This window comes from Diabrotica virgifera, chromosome 7 (assembly GCF_917563875.1).
Source record: "Diabrotica virgifera virgifera chromosome 7, PGI_DIABVI_V3a".
NCBI classification, from domain to species: domain Eukaryota; kingdom Metazoa; phylum Arthropoda; class Insecta; order Coleoptera; family Chrysomelidae; genus Diabrotica; species Diabrotica virgifera.
Genome location: NC_065449.1, coordinates 39,014,563 through 39,032,306, shown reverse-complemented (window position 1 = coordinate 39,032,306; position 17,744 = coordinate 39,014,563). Strand labels below are relative to the sequence as shown.

At 32.8% G+C, this 17,744-nt stretch overlaps 1 protein-coding gene across 2 annotated transcripts in view; it reads left to right on the top strand.

The window, feature by feature from the left end:
* The window catches only part of LOC114329315 (heparan sulfate 2-O-sulfotransferase pipe), a 264,681-nt gene that overhangs the window by 214,348 nt on the left and 32,589 nt on the right, over window positions 1-17,744 (top strand). For both annotated transcript variants that reach the window (XR_007699574.1, XM_028278356.2), the window contains exons 2-5: window positions 968-1,110; window positions 12,689-12,756; window positions 12,904-13,181; window positions 14,813-14,969. Coding sequence is in view for 1 of the 2 variants with exons in the window: in XM_028278356.2 (XP_028134157.1) it covers window positions 968-1,110; window positions 12,689-12,756; window positions 12,904-13,181; window positions 14,813-14,969 (646 nt within the window). In the remaining variant the exon portion in view is untranslated. The remainder of the gene's footprint in view (window positions 1-967; window positions 1,111-12,688; window positions 12,757-12,903; window positions 13,182-14,812; window positions 14,970-17,744) is intronic.

Sequence of the window (17,744 nt, the reverse complement as noted above, 5' to 3'; positions counted from 1 at the left end):
ATGGACTATGCTGTACTTGCGTAAATCACCCTGTAAATTTAAATCTATGTTTGTAAAGCGCCCATTTAAATTTAAAAGTTGACCTGTTCCGGCATTTTTTATAATTTTTAAAATAAGGACGCAAACAATTTTATTCCATAAGTGGATTCCATAGTTAATAATTTCAAAATTTCATCCTGTATTGTTCATAATTCACCCTACATGATATAGTTAGTTGAAATCAGGTTGTTAAGCTGTTTTTAAAAATATAAAAATATACAGGGTGTTCTATTAAAAATAAAGCTTTTGGACTCTGTTTGACTTTTATGAATCACCCTGTAAATTTAAATTTGTGTTTAAAAAGTGCAGATATTTATTTAAAAATCGACGAGTATCAGCGTTTTTTATAATTTTTCGAAACAAGGACAGAAATCATTTTATTCTACAAGTGCCTTCCACACTGTTTAATTAGACGTATGTTGCCTAATAATAAAAAAATCATGTTTCCGATTGATTTTTATTATTAGAATATGTTCTTAATAATTATATTTAATCATACTAAAGAAAACAGCACTCCTAGAAAGTTTCACAACACAACTGATATTAAAAGCTAAAATCTCCAAATCATAATGGCAATGCATTCGAAATTTAAAGGATCTACTCACAACGTGACGTCATGCGCGACCTGAACGAAATTAGGAACGCTCCATATCATATCTTGGGTTATTGTATCATGATTATCCAACATGTTCCTAACAACATCTTCGGTATACTTAATGATGATATAATAATGACTTGAAGTTTTTAATGATACATTTATCCATAGGCTGTAATGTTGATGTAGCATTATCGGGCAGATATTGAATGGGACTGCTTTCATTTGTGGGAAATTATTATGGACTGTACAATTCTCAATGCATAACAAGATTATCCTTTTTTTACTACACTCTGTGAATATTTATAGTAAATACGTTAATATTTGTTTCAGGACTAGTGAACTGATTGCTCTTATGGCTCTATCCACAACATTGTTTCTATACATTCATACCCGAGATTTGCATACCAAACTTAAAGAAATGGAAGTGAAAATTCAGCCTGTCAGTATGGTATCAGGAAACCAATTACTCTTAGGTAAGATGATTAAATGTATTTATAATAATGAACACATTAAAAATGTAAAATAAAAAAGGCATTTTTGTAATTTTATACGATACAGTGGAACCCCGATAAGTCGGCCTTCGATAACCCGGAAGTCCGGCTAATCCGGACCGATTTTCATCAGACAAAACAAACATTTTTTCACTTTGACTGGGTTTTTTACCAAGACATAAACAATACTCTATACAACTGTACGTAATTTAGATGTTCTGTGCATGCTATTTCATGTTTTTGCAATTATAATGTGTATTTTTTTATTATTTATAATGTATTTTATTTGGTTTTTCCATATCCTCCGGCTAACCCGGATTTTCGATAGCCCTGATCGGCCGCGGTCCAGATTAATCCGACTTATCGAGGTTCCACTGTATCTTTTAAATTAATAGGGCAGTCAATGAGGGTATTTGGCTCCGAATTCCATCCTACTACATTGATTTACTTGATATTTTCACAGTAAGTAGGGAATAACTCAAGAAACAAAGTCTACCCTATGCCGATGTGCGCTTTTATTTTGGGGGTGGTAGAGAACCTAATTTTAAGCAAAAACTGTTCTATGATTATTTTTTCATTTTCATTGAAAAATGACACCTTTTCGGACGGATTTTTGCGAATACCTTAAAAACTATGCATCTAACAAAAAAATATATAAAATGTAGGTTATAATAAAACAAAGAGATTCGTTCGTTCATAAATCTTCTAGTTAAAATACAAAGAGGGATATGGTAGGTAAGAAGAGTTTGTTTTTTTTTGCTGCATGCTCAAATCGGTGTATTCAACTTGAGATAACAGAGAAACTATCGATTTTAGGTGTATAATGATACTAATAACTTTTGTAGTGCTTGAAAAGAACTTTAAAATGAGTAATACCAATTGTCGATTACATGCAAAGTAAGCGAGATATTCTGCAAAAAATGTATTTTAAGAAGAAATGAGAAGTATATTTAACACCTCATCCGTCAGAATTTAAATGCATCGTTTTCCGTCTAGAATACTTTTTATTATAGTTTTATTTCTATGTTCAAAAAGTTGGGCTTGATTAAAATGAATGGTTTTTGAAAAAAAAAGATCAAATTATAGAGCGCATTTTTAAATTTTCTTAAAAATCTTCTTTTTCCTCCATGTAACTCAAAAAAGATAAGAGATACGAAAAAAAGATACCACATAAAAATGTAGGGCTTCTTCAGATAAAAATTTCCTTTTTATTTTTCACTACTGTATCTCTTATCATTTTCAAGTTACATGGAGAAAAAGGAATATTTTTAAAAAAATTTAAAAATGCGCTCTAAAATATGATCTTTTTTTTTTTCAAAAACCATTCATTTTAAACCCGTCCAACTTTTTGAATATAGAAATAACACTATAATAAAAGGTATTGTAGAACGAAAACCATGCATTTTCATTTTGGTGGAGGGGGGTTAAAATTACCTCTCATTTTTTCTTAAAATACCTTAGTTATCAATTTTTGTTTGCAGTCTATCTCGCTTAGTTTTAATGTAATGGACCTATAATATAGCTCACTTTAAAGGTATTTTCAGGCACTACAAAAGGTATTATTATTATTTTAAGTTGAATACACCAATTTGAGAATTTACCAAAAAACAAACTATTTTCACATACCATATCTTTTTTTGTATTATAACTAAAAGATTTATAAGTTATTAACTTTTTAGTCCTGTCGCCAAGGGGGGTACAACGGCCTCCTGTATTCAGATGGATTAACTCAAGTTTTTTTTTATGTATTTTGACCCGTAGAGCACGAATTTTTTGGGTAACAGTTGATTCGGATGTCGATAAGATTGTTATAAACAAAGAAGTTGAGGAATTACATAACAGCGATTTCTCGCAAAACAAAACATGTTTTTGTATTTTTTGGGCCATTCTAACCAAAAAGTGTTCCTAAAAATTTTTTCGTAGGATGCATAGTTTTCGAGAAAAACGCGGTGGAACTTTCAAAAAATTGAAAAATTGCAATTTTTGTACCCGAATAACTTTTGATTAAAAAATAAAATAGCAATTCTGCTTACCGCATTTGAAAGTTCAAGTCAAAGTATATCGGTTTTAGTTATTTGCATTGCTAAAAATTTATTATTTTATTGTTAAACAAAAGTATAAACACCTAGTGCTGGAGTGATGTTTTCAATGATTTCTCATTTAAAATCGAACGAGTAGGTAGAGTAGGTACAAGTGCAAGCGAGGCTATTTCTACGTAGCATGCATGTAAACGCATGTATGTATTAGGCACGGGAAACACTATGTGTTTATAGCTTTTTTTAGCAATAAACACATACATTTTTAGCAATGTATATATTCGAAACCGATAGAATTTGACTTAAACTTTCAAATGCGGTAAGCAGAATTGCTATTTTGTTTTTAATCAAAAGTTATTCGGGTTCAAAAATTGCAATTTTTCGATTTTTTGAAAGTTCAACCGCGTTTATCTCGAAAACTATGCATCCTACGAAAAAACTTGTAGGAACATTTTTTGGTTAGAATGGCCCAAAAAATACAAAAACATGTTTTGTTTTGCGAGAAATCGCTGTTATGAGCTTCCTCAAGTTCTTTGTTTATAACAATCTTATCGACATCCGGATCAACTGTTTCCCAAAAAATTCGTGTTCTACGGGCCAAAATACATAATAAAAACTTGGGTTAGTCCATCTGAATACAGGAGGCCGTTGTACCCCCCCTGGCGACAGGACTATTTGTATTATAACTAAAAGATTGTCTTTTTATAACCTACAATAATGTTTAATATAGTTTTTTTTTTAGTTAGATGCATAGGTTTTAAGGTATTCGCAAAAAATCGTTCGAAAAGGTATTATGTTTCAATGAAAATGGCCAATTTTCAACCACGAATATCTCAAAAAGTATTGAGTTTTCAAAAAAAATTATGGAACAGTTTTTGCTAAGAATTAGGTTCTCTAGCGAATTCCGTGGTAATTTTAACCAAAAAATTTTCCACCCCTAAGAAGAGGTGGGAACCAACCCCAAGATAAAAGCACATATCGGCATAGGGTAGACTTTGAATAAGGAGATAAGTAGAGGCTAGGCCCAAAATTTCATTAAAATCCATGCAGTAGGATAGAATTCGGAGGTAATATCTTCTTCTTGCTCCCATTGACTGGCGTATAAGTTTTATCTTTAATTTTTAATTAAAAGAATTTTTCACAATCAACAGATTTTTTTAAATGTTTTTTAAGTCATATTCTAGATGTTAATTGCAATAAAACGATTTTAACAGTATTAAAGTTATGATCTTTCCTTATGTCAATAATCTACGCAACATATTAAGTGTTAAATATGATCTTGCTTATTTCATAATTGTTAATTTAAAGATGTATTTTGGCACACCTCAGAAACAACACCGAATACAGCCACAATACGAAGACTTTTTGAGATGAGAATACTAAGAATTGCAAGAAATACTCTGAGAGACCGAAAGAGGAGTGAATATATGATAGGCAGGACCCCCGTAACCGGGCGCAACGCGTGCGGCGCACGCGGGCGTAACTCCAAAGGGGCGCCAAACCGAAGGTTTGGTAAATAAGAAATATTTATTTTAAATGAGATAATCATTTTTTATATTCAATTTTAATTATTTTATGAATACCTAGATAAATCTCAAAAATCAAATATTGTGTTATTACTGAAAAAATAATTATTCCCGTCCCGAAATGTTGAACTTACTCTGTCAAAACTATATTACATTTTTGTTGTTCCTTCCTAATTTTTTTCTTTGAACTAGATTGAATTACGCTAGGCATACCATCCAATCGATTCTATGTTGTAAACTAAAGCGACACTCAAAATAGTCAAATAAACATCAAATCACACTTATTGAAGAGTAGAAACATAAATTATTAACACCCATAAAACGGAACTTAGCAGTTTTACTCCAACAAAAACATAAATTGCTGGATCAAGCAGTTTTACTCGTATAAAGTGAATCTTATACTCGAATTTATGATAATTACCCTTAAGTAAACAAATCTATGAATTATGATTATGTACTTGAGTATCTTTTCCCTTCTCGTCATACGTTTATTGGACACAAACATTATTTACTGTTACTGGTGAACAGGTGGTTTCCTGCAGTAAAAGGTTTAAAATTTTTTAACTTACTAATGAAGTAAAAACCTCACGTGTAGGTAGATGGTATATAATTTATTAAAAAATTTTTTCTAAAATGATCCAAAATGGATAAAATCACACAAACGTTTTCGGACCAATCAGTCCATCATCAGGTGGTCGAAACTTTAGATCCAAAGTAGTTAAAACTAGCTACATATTTAGGTCAAAAGACCTTAATATTATAATGATTATGACATTTCGGCTACAAAAATGTCGACAATAAGTCGATGTCACAAGAAATTAAAATGCAGCGGTATTACAGAGTGTTCTTCATCTTGGCTTCAAACTGACAGCTGGACTGATTGGTCCGAAAACGTTTGTGTGATTTTATCCATTTTGGATCATTTTAGAAAAAAATTTTTAATAAAGTATATACCATCTACCTACACGTGAGGTTTTTACTTCATTAGTAAGTTTTTTATTATGGTATACAGCCAATGAGAGGAATCTTTTCCTTTTTATTTTTTTTTTATTTTAGTTTAAAATTTTATTTTATATTGGTGTTAATAATTACCTACGACTATTATTGCAATATCCTTTGGGTTTGTTCTGTCCTGATTTTAAACTTTTGTTTTCGTGTAAAAAATATTGGACAATCTTTATTATTTGTTGATATTTTAAGTGGCGTGGAAATTAAATTAATTGTGAAAATGGTAAGTATGATAATCATTGCATAGAATAATAAGAATTCATTTTAAATAGTTATAATCGGGTTTTCTTCTAATAAAATCCACAATTTACAATTTATTTTGAAAAAAAAAAGAGAAAATAATTAAGACATTGTGTCTGCGTAACGTGGAACCATATGGGAAATTTTTTATTATTAATTTTACGAAAAAAAATTATTCTTCATCAAATGCTTTGCATAGGTAGTCTAAAAACCAAACTGCAACCAAATATAAAATTGTGTTAATGTTATGAGTATCAAAAATATGAATTTCGATCAAGAGTATAGTCGGTACGCTAAACTCAGACACAACTGGCTAGTGATTTTAGTAAATAATTTTGCCAATTTGGTAGAATTGGCAAAAAAAATTATTACTAAATAGTTAATAATTACTAAATATTTAGTAATTTTGCTAATTTTGGCAAAATTGACCAAAAACAAAAAAAATTACCGACTAAAATCACTAGCCAGTTGTGTCTGAGTTAAGCGAACAGACTATACCTTATATTTCACAATATCGAAAATTATTATTATGAAAAGTTGTTTGGAATTAATTAAAACCTATGTTTTAATATGCAATTACATCCTTTTAATTGAAATTTTTTTTCCCAAATTACAGATACCCAACGCCCTTTTCATTTATTACGAATAATGCGATAACTCTTATATTGTTATTGATTAATTAATTAATAATAATAAAATAGTTATCACATTATTTGTAATAACTGAAAAGGGCTAATTATAATTATTAATAATAAAAGACATCACATTATTTCTAATAAATGAAAAGGGCGTTGTTGAAAAGTACAATTAATGTACGATAAAAAGTTCTTTCTAAAAAGCTTTGCATGGTCTAAAATCTAAGATGAAACCATCAAATCCTATCAATTTTTTTCAATTTTATATGAGATATGTATATGTAAAAAAATATGAGTTTCGATCAAAAGTAAAGTTCCTTTTTAGATCACAATATATTTCAATTAGAAGGATGTAATTGCATATAGAAACATAGTTTTTAATACTGAACAACTTTTCATAATAACTTTTCATTAAGTATTGTGAAAACTAAACGCACTTTGCTCTTGACCGAAATTCATATTTTTGACATACCTCGTATAAGAATCATAAAATTTGATATTTGATGGTTGCATTCTTAGTTCTAGACAATGCAGAATTTTTTATAAAGAATAACTTTTTTCGTAAAATTAATAATAAAACAGTTTCCCATATGGTTCCTAGTTATGTAGACATCCTGTATAAAATTTGTTTGAAAACTTTGAAATGATAAAATATTATTGTTTCTTTACTTAAATGTATATTTTTAATTTAATATGCAGGGTGCTTCATTAATGTTGCAAAAAATTTAAGGGGAAAGGCGCAAAATATCGCAAGTCAAAATTTTCAATGTGTTTTAAATGTTTAAATTTAAATATGTTTTTTAAAATTATGAAGATAGATTGTTTGTCAGAAATTGAACAGGGAATTCAAATAGTATATTAAGTATGGAGAACGGTAAGGGTTTTATACCGATCGAAGACAATTGTTTGGAGGAGGAGCGGGGCGACGACTCCAATTATTGTCTGAGATTCAATAAGTTTCAATATTAATAAATACTTCGTTAGTTTTCTTTATTCTTTCAAAAAATAAATTAAAATTAAGAGATTTTTTAGCTCGACGGTAAGTGAATTACTTACCGTCGAGTTGGAGTACTTACCGTCGAGTTGGATTACTTACCGTCGAGTTGCTAGTAAATGTCACCTACTGACGTAAAATCTGTCACGGTAAACAGTCAAAAAAGATCAATCGTGCCAAAAATAATTTTTAATTTGAAATATCTCAGTGGCGTATTATTTTCTTGTTTCAAAATTTTTAGACTATTACCCGTACGCGCGCCAATGGTGAATGTAAAATTCTTAATTGTGTGTCAAAACATGTGCACCAACTATGTCTTAAAATTCACCAAATTTCATTTGCACACCTCAACCGGTTTTAGAGCAATAAATAAATCGTCAGTTTGTAAGAAAAATTTTAACAACTCGTATCTAGAAAACAAATGAAAATTGAATAACAACATATGAGTTATTTTTGATTATTTTTACGTATATTATACTGTATTAAAGTTTGGTGCGTTCTTCCCCACTCACCCTGTATAGTAGATTTAAGGGGCGCTAAAATATGTCCCGCACGCGGGCGCCAATCAGCCTTGCGGGGGCCCTGATGATAGGGTATAAACGAGTTAATACTCATCAGAAAAAAGAATACAATAATAAGTGGCAACGTTCCATAAGGGTATTTAGTACACCAGTGAACAAGTAGAGCTGCGCATAGCGAGGAAGAAGAAGAAGAAATCATTATAGTACAATAAACTAGACTTACTAGACGCATATAATGCGTTCAGTGATTATCCGGTATTTGCTTATAAATTTTATGACCGAAACACTTCTTAAATGTTCTAGTATATCATAATTAAGTTACAGTGTTTACAGGAAACATTATTTTCTTGTTAATTTTTTAGTCGACATATAGACATTAGTTACGCCAAAAATGTAGCTATTATATTCGAAATATGTCAGTTTTTCAATGCATTAATCAATTATTTGCGCTACAAATCAAATTCTATAGAAGAAAGTCCCATATTCACATATTTCATTCCATTCATTCGCGAGTGACACACTGATTGCAAAACTGCAACGTTTGGCCTAATTTTCAGTTACAATAAAATGGGACTAGTATAATAGAATTACTGTATTATTAATAATAAATAAAATACCTAGTTATTGCAGACATCTAGTTAAATCATTTAGTTTCTACTATCAAGGATGTTCAGATTAATATAGCAATAAATGACTGCACTCCATATACGAGGCATGTTTTTTATGTAAGTACCGTTTTGCGATTCCGCCGCCGCAGCGCTACGGTCGGCGTTCCGCGCATGAGCGCTGGTTACCTACATCTCTTGTCTACGTACATTGACGCCATTACAGTCTGATTCTTCATTGTATACTTGTTTACTCCAGTGTTTAAGATGCCTCCAACAATCGTGAGTCCCGCTGATTGTGAAGTACGGGCTGTTATACGATTTCTTAGTGCTAAAGGCGTAAAACCGATCGATATTCATAGTGAGATCATTGAAGTTTACGAACAAAACATTATGAGTGATGGAATGGTAAGGAAATGGGTGAGAGCATTTAAAGATGGCCGCACAAATGTGCATGATGAAGAACGGAGTGGGCGTCCTTCGGTCGTTAATGAAAATACTATACTTGGTCGTACTATATTTGCTACCATCTTATAGGTAATGTTTAGAAGAGATATAGCCTTGTCGTTTTTGCACTTATGTTAGGCTCTCTTTCGAATCGGCATATAATTATTTCTCTGTTCTAAAAGTCTGGCATCATATTTATTTCACATTTTCCCGATTAGAAGAAATATTTTTTTTGCAATGATGCAATCCTGCATTTTTATTGGATCTGCTGCTATATCGTCTTAACCTGCTGCCTTGTAATTTCGGAGACCTTTATCTATGGGCCTTCAGATTTCGTCATTGTCGAAAATTTCTAGTCTTTCGTCATCTTTGTTTAGTTCTTATTCATTGATTTATAATTCCTTTTTGTAATGCTCTCCCAATATTCTGCTAATCAATTTGGGTTCCATTTCGATTTCTCCTTTTAGATTCTTTAGTCCACTTTCTTGTTAGGTGGGTTGCTTCTAGTCGACTAACCTTTTTTTTAGTTATTTTTTGACACGGAATGGCATGGAATTTTGTCTTTGTTTTCAGACGGTATCGTGTGCAACTGATAGTGTAATGTGTAACCCTTACAAAGGTTATTGGCTAGCGCAGCCTGGCGTAGGTCCTGTGCTGTGCAGCAATAAATCACTTTTCCAAGGACCTAAGGGAGTTTAATCAATAAATTTCAAAAGTAACTTCACATATTCATTTATTGACCCTGGTAAATCAATCAGTTACACATTATTGCTATTTTAATATATAGAACAAAGGAAATTGATAATTATTAACAAAGAAATTTGTTGTCGAGGAAATTAATTTTTCAGTAGCACGTTGCTAACGCTTGACTGCAAGAGGGCTTATCTTTTGCGTCCGTTGAGGGATCTCCGTTGCCGTCCTCAGGTCTTGGAGGGACTTCGGCTCCACGTAGCCTCTATTGACTGGAGGTGTTCGGATGCAGACCATTAATGTAGTTGCGTCGGCACCGGTGCAGAACGGCAGCTAGATTGTACTGGATGCATACAGCATGGGAATAGGCTCTCCCCAGCGACTAAAAAAAAAACAGTGCGTATTACTATGGGTATAATAGCACATGAGATCCACGTTTGGCAAGGAGACCCAGTTCGCATATAAGTAGACCGTCCTACTAAAGTCAAACGGTCGCAACAACTAATACCACTAAACATAATGTCCTTGCTCAACGAAGAACGAAATTAGCCTCCCTTTCCTTCTTTTACCAAATCTTTTTAATTCCATCACCTGCTTTGGTAGTCTTCCTTGGTCCATTCTGTTAATGTATCCATACCATTTTAATTTTCTTTTTGGATCTTGGTTATTATCAATTCCTGTTTCAGTCTTTGTCTAATATCTTCATTTCTTATTCTGTCCAATTTCGTTTTCCCTGCTATTTTTCTCAGCTTCTTCATCTCCGCTGCGTTTATTGTACTGTCTACTTTTGCATTGTTTACCCATGTCTCACTTGCATATATTAAAGTTGGTACAGATATTGCATTGTATACCTTCAGTTTTATTTCTTTATCTATTTCTTCCTTTCCAAATATTGTTTTATTTAGTGCATAGTAAATCTTATTTGCTTTTTTCGCCCCGTATGAGATTTCTTGATCTAGCTTTCCATCCTCTGATATTATTACTCCCAGGTATTCAAACGTCGATACTGTTTTTATTATTTCGTTTTTGCACCTAAATATCGTTTGGTTTATTTCTTTCCTTTTCTTTTGGGCTACTATCATGGTCTTCGTTTTCTTTACATTTACCTCCATTTTCAAATTTTCTATTTCTTCCACCCAGATATCGATTAATCTTTGCATTTTCTCTTTATTGTCTACTAATATTACTAGGTCGTCTGCATATAGTAATCCCTCCATTCTCACTGGTACTAAATTCCTGTACCCTATTGTTGACTGTAATTGACTTGACTTTGTTTTGGCGCTCTTCATTACTCTATCCATTACTAATATAAACAAAACTGGGCTGAGACTGTCCCCTTGTTTTATTCCTCTCCTTAGGTTTATTATTGGCGATCTGTTTCCGTTTATTTGTACTTTAGCAAGTACGTTTCTATGTGTACTTTTTACCACGCTTACTATCTTTTGCGGGATTTGGAGGTCTTCCATTACTGACCATATTACTTCTCTATTTATAGAATCAAAAGCAGCTTTAATATCTATAAACGTAATATAAGTCTTCTCCTATTTCGTTTTTCCGTTCAATTATATTTCTGAGTAAGTATATATTATATGCTGTTCCTCTTTCCTTCCTAAAAGCAGCTTGTTCTTCTTCTAATTTTCCCTCTAGTTCTTTCCTGAGCTTCTTTTCTATTATTCCGGTGTAGACTTTATATGCCACTGATAATAAGGTACAGCCCTATAGTTATCACATTCCGCTTCATCTCCTTTCTTGTGTATTGGTATCAATAAATTGTCTTCACAATCTTTCGGTATCTTTTCTAATCTCCATGCTTCCCTTATTATTTCCAGTAGCCAAAACTTGCCTCGTTCTCCCACGTACTTCATCATCTCCGGATCTATGTCATCTGCACCTCCCGCTTTTCCAATCTTTATTCTTGCCAATCCGTCTTCAATTTCGTTGATATAAATTTCGTCTACTCGATTGTCCCTATCCTCTTCTCTTTCCTGCTGCCCTCTTTCCTCATTTTGTTGGTTGCTTGCCTCGAATTTTTCTTTATAGTGCTTATTCCATATGGTTAGTATATCCTGTATGTTTGTTTTCAATTCATTTCGCTCATTTCTAATTCCTCTTATTTGTTTCCTTTTTGTTCCTTTCATGCTTGTTATTTTATTTCAAAACGGTTTATTGTTATTCCAAATACCTTCGTTTAATTCTTCACCGAATTCCTTCCAGCTCTTCTTCTTCGCATCTTTTACTAGTTCTTTCACTATATTTCTTAGGGTTGTCTTCTATGTTCGTCTCTGTCTTGCTCTTCATTTGTGTTTATGTATTGCTTCCACATTTTTTCTTCTTTTTTACTGCTTGCTTTATTTCCTTATTCCACCATCCAGTTCTTTTATTATTCTTCCCATTCTTTCCTATTCCACATACTTGTTTTGCAGTGTTCCATAATGTCTCTCTCATTTTTTCCATCTCTCTTCCATATTCCATATTTCCTCATTGTTTTCATGCTGTTCCAGTATTTTATCTGTCTCTCTTTGTGAAAGTTACAAGAACATGATACCTAGGTCACACACTGGGAAATAATAACTATCAATATGCTCAACTATTACCGTAAGGAAAGCTAGATGGATAGAGAGGACTAGGAAGGAAAACAGGAAAACATTTCGAACAGCTGAAGATAGAGAAGAGTTTGCAATTGTAGTAGCCAACGTCCATTGAGGAGAGGGCATTTTAAGAAGAAGAATACTGAACTGTTATCAGACTGTTCTTTACAGCATCCCAATTTATTTAATATATTTTCATTAATTCACAATACCATAATTTCATTGATTTTTAGAGTGATTTTTTGAGATTGATTGAGTTTTTATTTACAGATAATAGTGGTCCAGCGGAAGCTACAGGAGTTAGAGCAACCATGAAACTACTCGAAAGTACGGGACAAGTAAGTTAATAATTACAGTAAAGCACATGTAGAAATAAGAAAACGTATGAAAATTTGGAATTATTATCTCAATAAAAAAGCACGGATTATTTCTAGAGAAAAAATTTGTTTTCATTAACATATCCAAAATAATCGTAATATTTTTAGATGTCCATGTTACACCCGTCACTGCTAAATAACACCAGAAAAGCACAAGTCAACACTGTTTTCTTCAACAGAGTGCCAAAAGTTGGATCACAAACATTAATGGAGCTTATAAGAAGATTGGGCATAAGAAATAATTTTGGTTTTCATCAAGATATGGTGCAAAGAGTAGAAACTATTAGACTATCTCCGGAGGATCAAGCTATTTTGGCAGCATTGGTATCTAGTTATGATCCACCCGGAGTGTACATCAAGCATGTTTGTTTTACTAATGTTTCAAGGTGAGTATATTATTTTAAAATGCATTTTGTAAACCTTAAAGATTTGTATTTTCGTATTTACCAGTTCTTGGTTAATAGTCCTTCTCAAAAAAATTTAATTAAAAATTTTTTATTCTTCTATAAATACTAAGTACAAATAATCTCTTTGTACTTAGTATTTATAGAGATCGACAAGATAGAGATTTTTAACTTGACAAAATACAAAGATCGCGAAAGAACAGTTGATGTAGGTTAAATACGTTGAAATGGTAGAGTTAGAATACATTTAATAGGTCATTCAATAAGTTAAAAAAAAAAGAGAAATAGCCCTATCACAACAACAATCTTCATACACTTGTAAAATCTACAGAGAAGATAGAAGAATAAATGAAGAAAAAATTCGGACAACTTAGTAGACGTACCTACATGTACGAGTACATGCACTATTTAATAACATCAGACCAAGAGCACAATAGGCATAAGACGAAAGACCAGAATCCTACTAAAGGTAGAAGTGCGTCACGATAACAGATAACATCCGCAGTGGTTCTCAATCTTTTGAGTCATGTACCACAAAATACTTTTTAATATTTTTGGTACCACCTAACTGAAATAACTACCTATCTAGATAGGTAATCTAATTAACTGTAATAGTGGTGATTTTGATAGTTTTGCGTTTTGTGTACCACCGCAAATAATGATGTGTACCACCAGTGGTACATGTACCACAGATTGAGAACCGATGTGATAGATTATGTTAAAAAAACTAATTAACAAAGAAAACATGGGGGATCAGCATTTTAATGCCGTCGTGTCCTCAACTGGTGAAATCATATAGGACTGGTTGGGGTCTGAATTGATAACTTTACCAAAAAAAAAAGAACGTCCGTAGCACTGTAACGACTATAAAAGTAGACTATTACAAGTCTTATGAGTCATACTTGAAGTTATTCCTACGTACCACATAGCAGAATAAGGAGTAAGTATGAAGATCAATAGGAAACACAGTTTGGATTTAGAGATGGATTGGGAACTAGAGAATCACTTTTTGCACTGAATGTTTTTATACAAAAATGTCGAGATCATCATGTATTTATTGATTATGAAAAGGCATTCGATACAGCACATCATGACAAGTTAATTAAATATTAAGAGATATTGTAGTTGATAGACACAACCTCAGAATCAATGAAAAATTATTTTAGTCAAACATCGACTATTCGTATTAATGGGAAGTATACAGAAAAATGTAAGATTCTAAAGGAAGTCAGGTAAAGTTGTATGCTGTCCTCACTCTTGTTTAATATATATTCAGATATAATTTTTTAACCATGCTTTGTAGAACTTGGAACATAGTATGAAAATTAATGGAAAACTGATAAATACCCTCATATCAGATGACACAGTTATATTGAACGATTACTTAAATGGTTTTTAACAATATATTTTAAAGTATTTTTAAATATAAAACTTAATATATTGCGTACTTATTAAACCTATATACAATTACATTATTTAATTAGAATTGACACTAAATGATTATTTTGCAAAGGAGTATTGCGGGTAGAATACAGAATACACATTTGTTTTTTTTTAACTCATATTAGAAAAATTATTATGGAGATAAAATTTTAATCAAATATCTGTTTTAGTTTCGGATTACCAGAACCAATTTACATTAATTTGGTTCGAGATCCTGTTGAACGTGTGATATCATGGTACTACTATGTGCGAGCCCCTTGGTATTATGTCGAACGAAAGATTGCTTTTCCTGATATACCACTGCCTGATCCGAAATGGTTGAAAAAGGTAATTTAGACTTCAAAGACTTTAGTTGGTACCCTAATAGCACAAGGACGTCCAATGGACGTCCATAGGACGTCCTTCACGGACTTTAAGGACGTCCCTTGGACGTCCGTTTTCGTCCGAGGAAAGTCCTTTATACGTCCTATTTTGGTACAAAAGTCGCGCTACCGAACGTCCATTGGACGTCCATCTAAGGTCCGAGGGGACGTAAATTGGACCTTAATCGGACGTAAATTGGACCTTAATCGGACGTCCTAGGGGACGTAAATTGGACCTTAACAGGACGTCCTAGTTTGGTCCAAAGCCACATTGCCAAATGTCCAATGGACGTCCACCTAACGTCCGAGGGGACCTAAATTGGACCTTAATCGGACGTAAATTGGACGTTAATCGAACGTAAATTGGACCTTAATCGGACGTAAATTGGACCTTAATCGGACGTCCTAGGGGACGTAAATTGGACCTTAACAGGACGTCCTAGTTTGGTCCAATGTCGTGCTGCCGAACGTCCATCTAACGTCCTGAGAGGACGTTCGGTGGACGTCTAGCGACGATATTTAGACCTGTGGAGAATGTATTGTGGGAAATAAAAAATACATTTTTTAAGGAACTTATATTACATCTTATATTAAATTACAATTATTGGATATTACATTATTTACATTAAATTACAATTACACTTCTCCAAGAAATTAACGCACCACCTTAAAAATGATGCATTTTTGATGTCTCGAATTTCCTAAACCTGTTGTCCAATCTCAGTGATTTTTTTATAATATTATAGCCTAGGCTACAGGTTACCTCCTTAAGCTTGTCATGAACGGGGAGCTATACTGTAATATATTATGTATATTATATCATATCACTCCCTATAGTAATGAGTGAGCCTGGAGACACGGAACTAATGGTTCCGTGTGTGCAGGCTCACTCATTACTATAGAGAGCGATGTGATATAATATATATTACAGTATATAGCTCCCCGTGCATGACAAGCTTAAGGAGGTAACCTATAGCCTAGGCTATAATATTATAAAAAAAATCACTTAGATGGGACAACTGGTTTAGGAAATTCGAGACATCAAAAATGCTCAATTTTTAAGGTGGTGCGTAATGGGCTGTATATTATACATATATTTCAAATCGACACCTTGCTCATTTGGAGATAATGGACAATTTCTTAAAAAGAAGATATTCTATCTATGTATACTTATTATATAATGTAATATTATATTATAATATTATAATAATCATTCAACTTTTGTCTAATTTTTTTTCATCCGCCTTCGCTTTCTGTCTTTAGATAATTCAATATTATAAATAGATTATAAAATACTGAGATAAATACTTTTTGCTTACTAGGTACAATAACCAACCCAATCTGTTTGACAAAAGAACCGTTATGGGTAGAGGTAATAAGATAAGTTAAGACGAACAAAAGGCGACCGCGGTAGCGAAACTTTCCTTTAACAATTGTAATTCAAAATTCAAGGAAGTCTATACTTTATAGTAAATCAAAAAGATTGGCTAGAATACAAATATGTACTTATACAGAGTGTTTGGTAAAGAATAGGCCATAGATTAACCTTAGATTTCGGAGGGTAAAATAGGTCGATTTAAGTTAACTTACGTTAGTACTAAAGTTGATAACAACCGAAATACAAGGTGTCAAATTTAAACTTTTATTTTATTTATTCTTGAATATTTCCTAACAAGCATGGGATAATATCACGAAATTTGGTAAGCGGGGTTTTTTTGGGACAAGAAATCTAAATTCAACACCAAAAATGATGTATTGCCCAGGAAATAATCAAGAATAAAATAAAAGTTTAAATTTGACACCCTGTATTTCGGTTATCATCTTTCGTACTAAAGTAAGTTAGCTTAAATCGACCTATTTTAAGCTCAGTAATCCAAGGTTAAGCTATGGCCTATTTTTTACCAAACACCCATAAGATTGAAAAATGTATGAAAAATATACCAGAAAGAATAAGAAATATATATCAAAGAGCATGAAAAAATATGTAAATGTAATAAAAAACGTAAATAATACCAATGTTTGGATACCAGTTGTCCTGGCTGGTGGTTTTGTCCATCATTCTCGGTGAGTTTGTCCTCTAGGCCATCAGGGATCGATAGGCTATGTCTAGACGGTGGTAGCAGCAGAGTCTGAATGCTTCCTCTTTGGCGTTCACTTACCAAGAAGTGACTGGCTGCAACGTGGAGCTCCAGTAGCTGTCTGGGGTTGATGGCTCCGAAAACTCCTCATCTGATCGAGGAATCAGGAACATAGACTGTTTCGGCACTTCAGAAAAACTCCAGGAGCAGGAATCCTCAGGGTGGTAGATTAAAATGTTGTGCGCCTATGTCAAAGGGGCACATAATAATCCATTGGATGGGCTTATGCATTGATGCTCTAAATGGCCCGATGAGGCGGTCGGACTCTGTGTTATGTTGTGAAACAGCGTCTTCATAGTTTTACGTAATATATAGTATATGTATAAGTATATTATACTTTAATTCGTATATAATATAATTTCTTACATTATGAAAATCAGTGGTTAATGAATAAAACTCTACGCGGGAGCCCTAACGACGACAACGACTGAGAGATCAACTCTCCAACTTCGAACTGATATCGGTGGGTGAATCGAAAATCTATCGCCTATCGTTATAGTTTTGTGAACAGAGGAACCAAGTAGTGGGGGTGATTTTCAGACGTCCACAAAAAGTCCGTATCTCGTCCAGTACGGACGTCCAAAGGACGTTCGTATTTATTC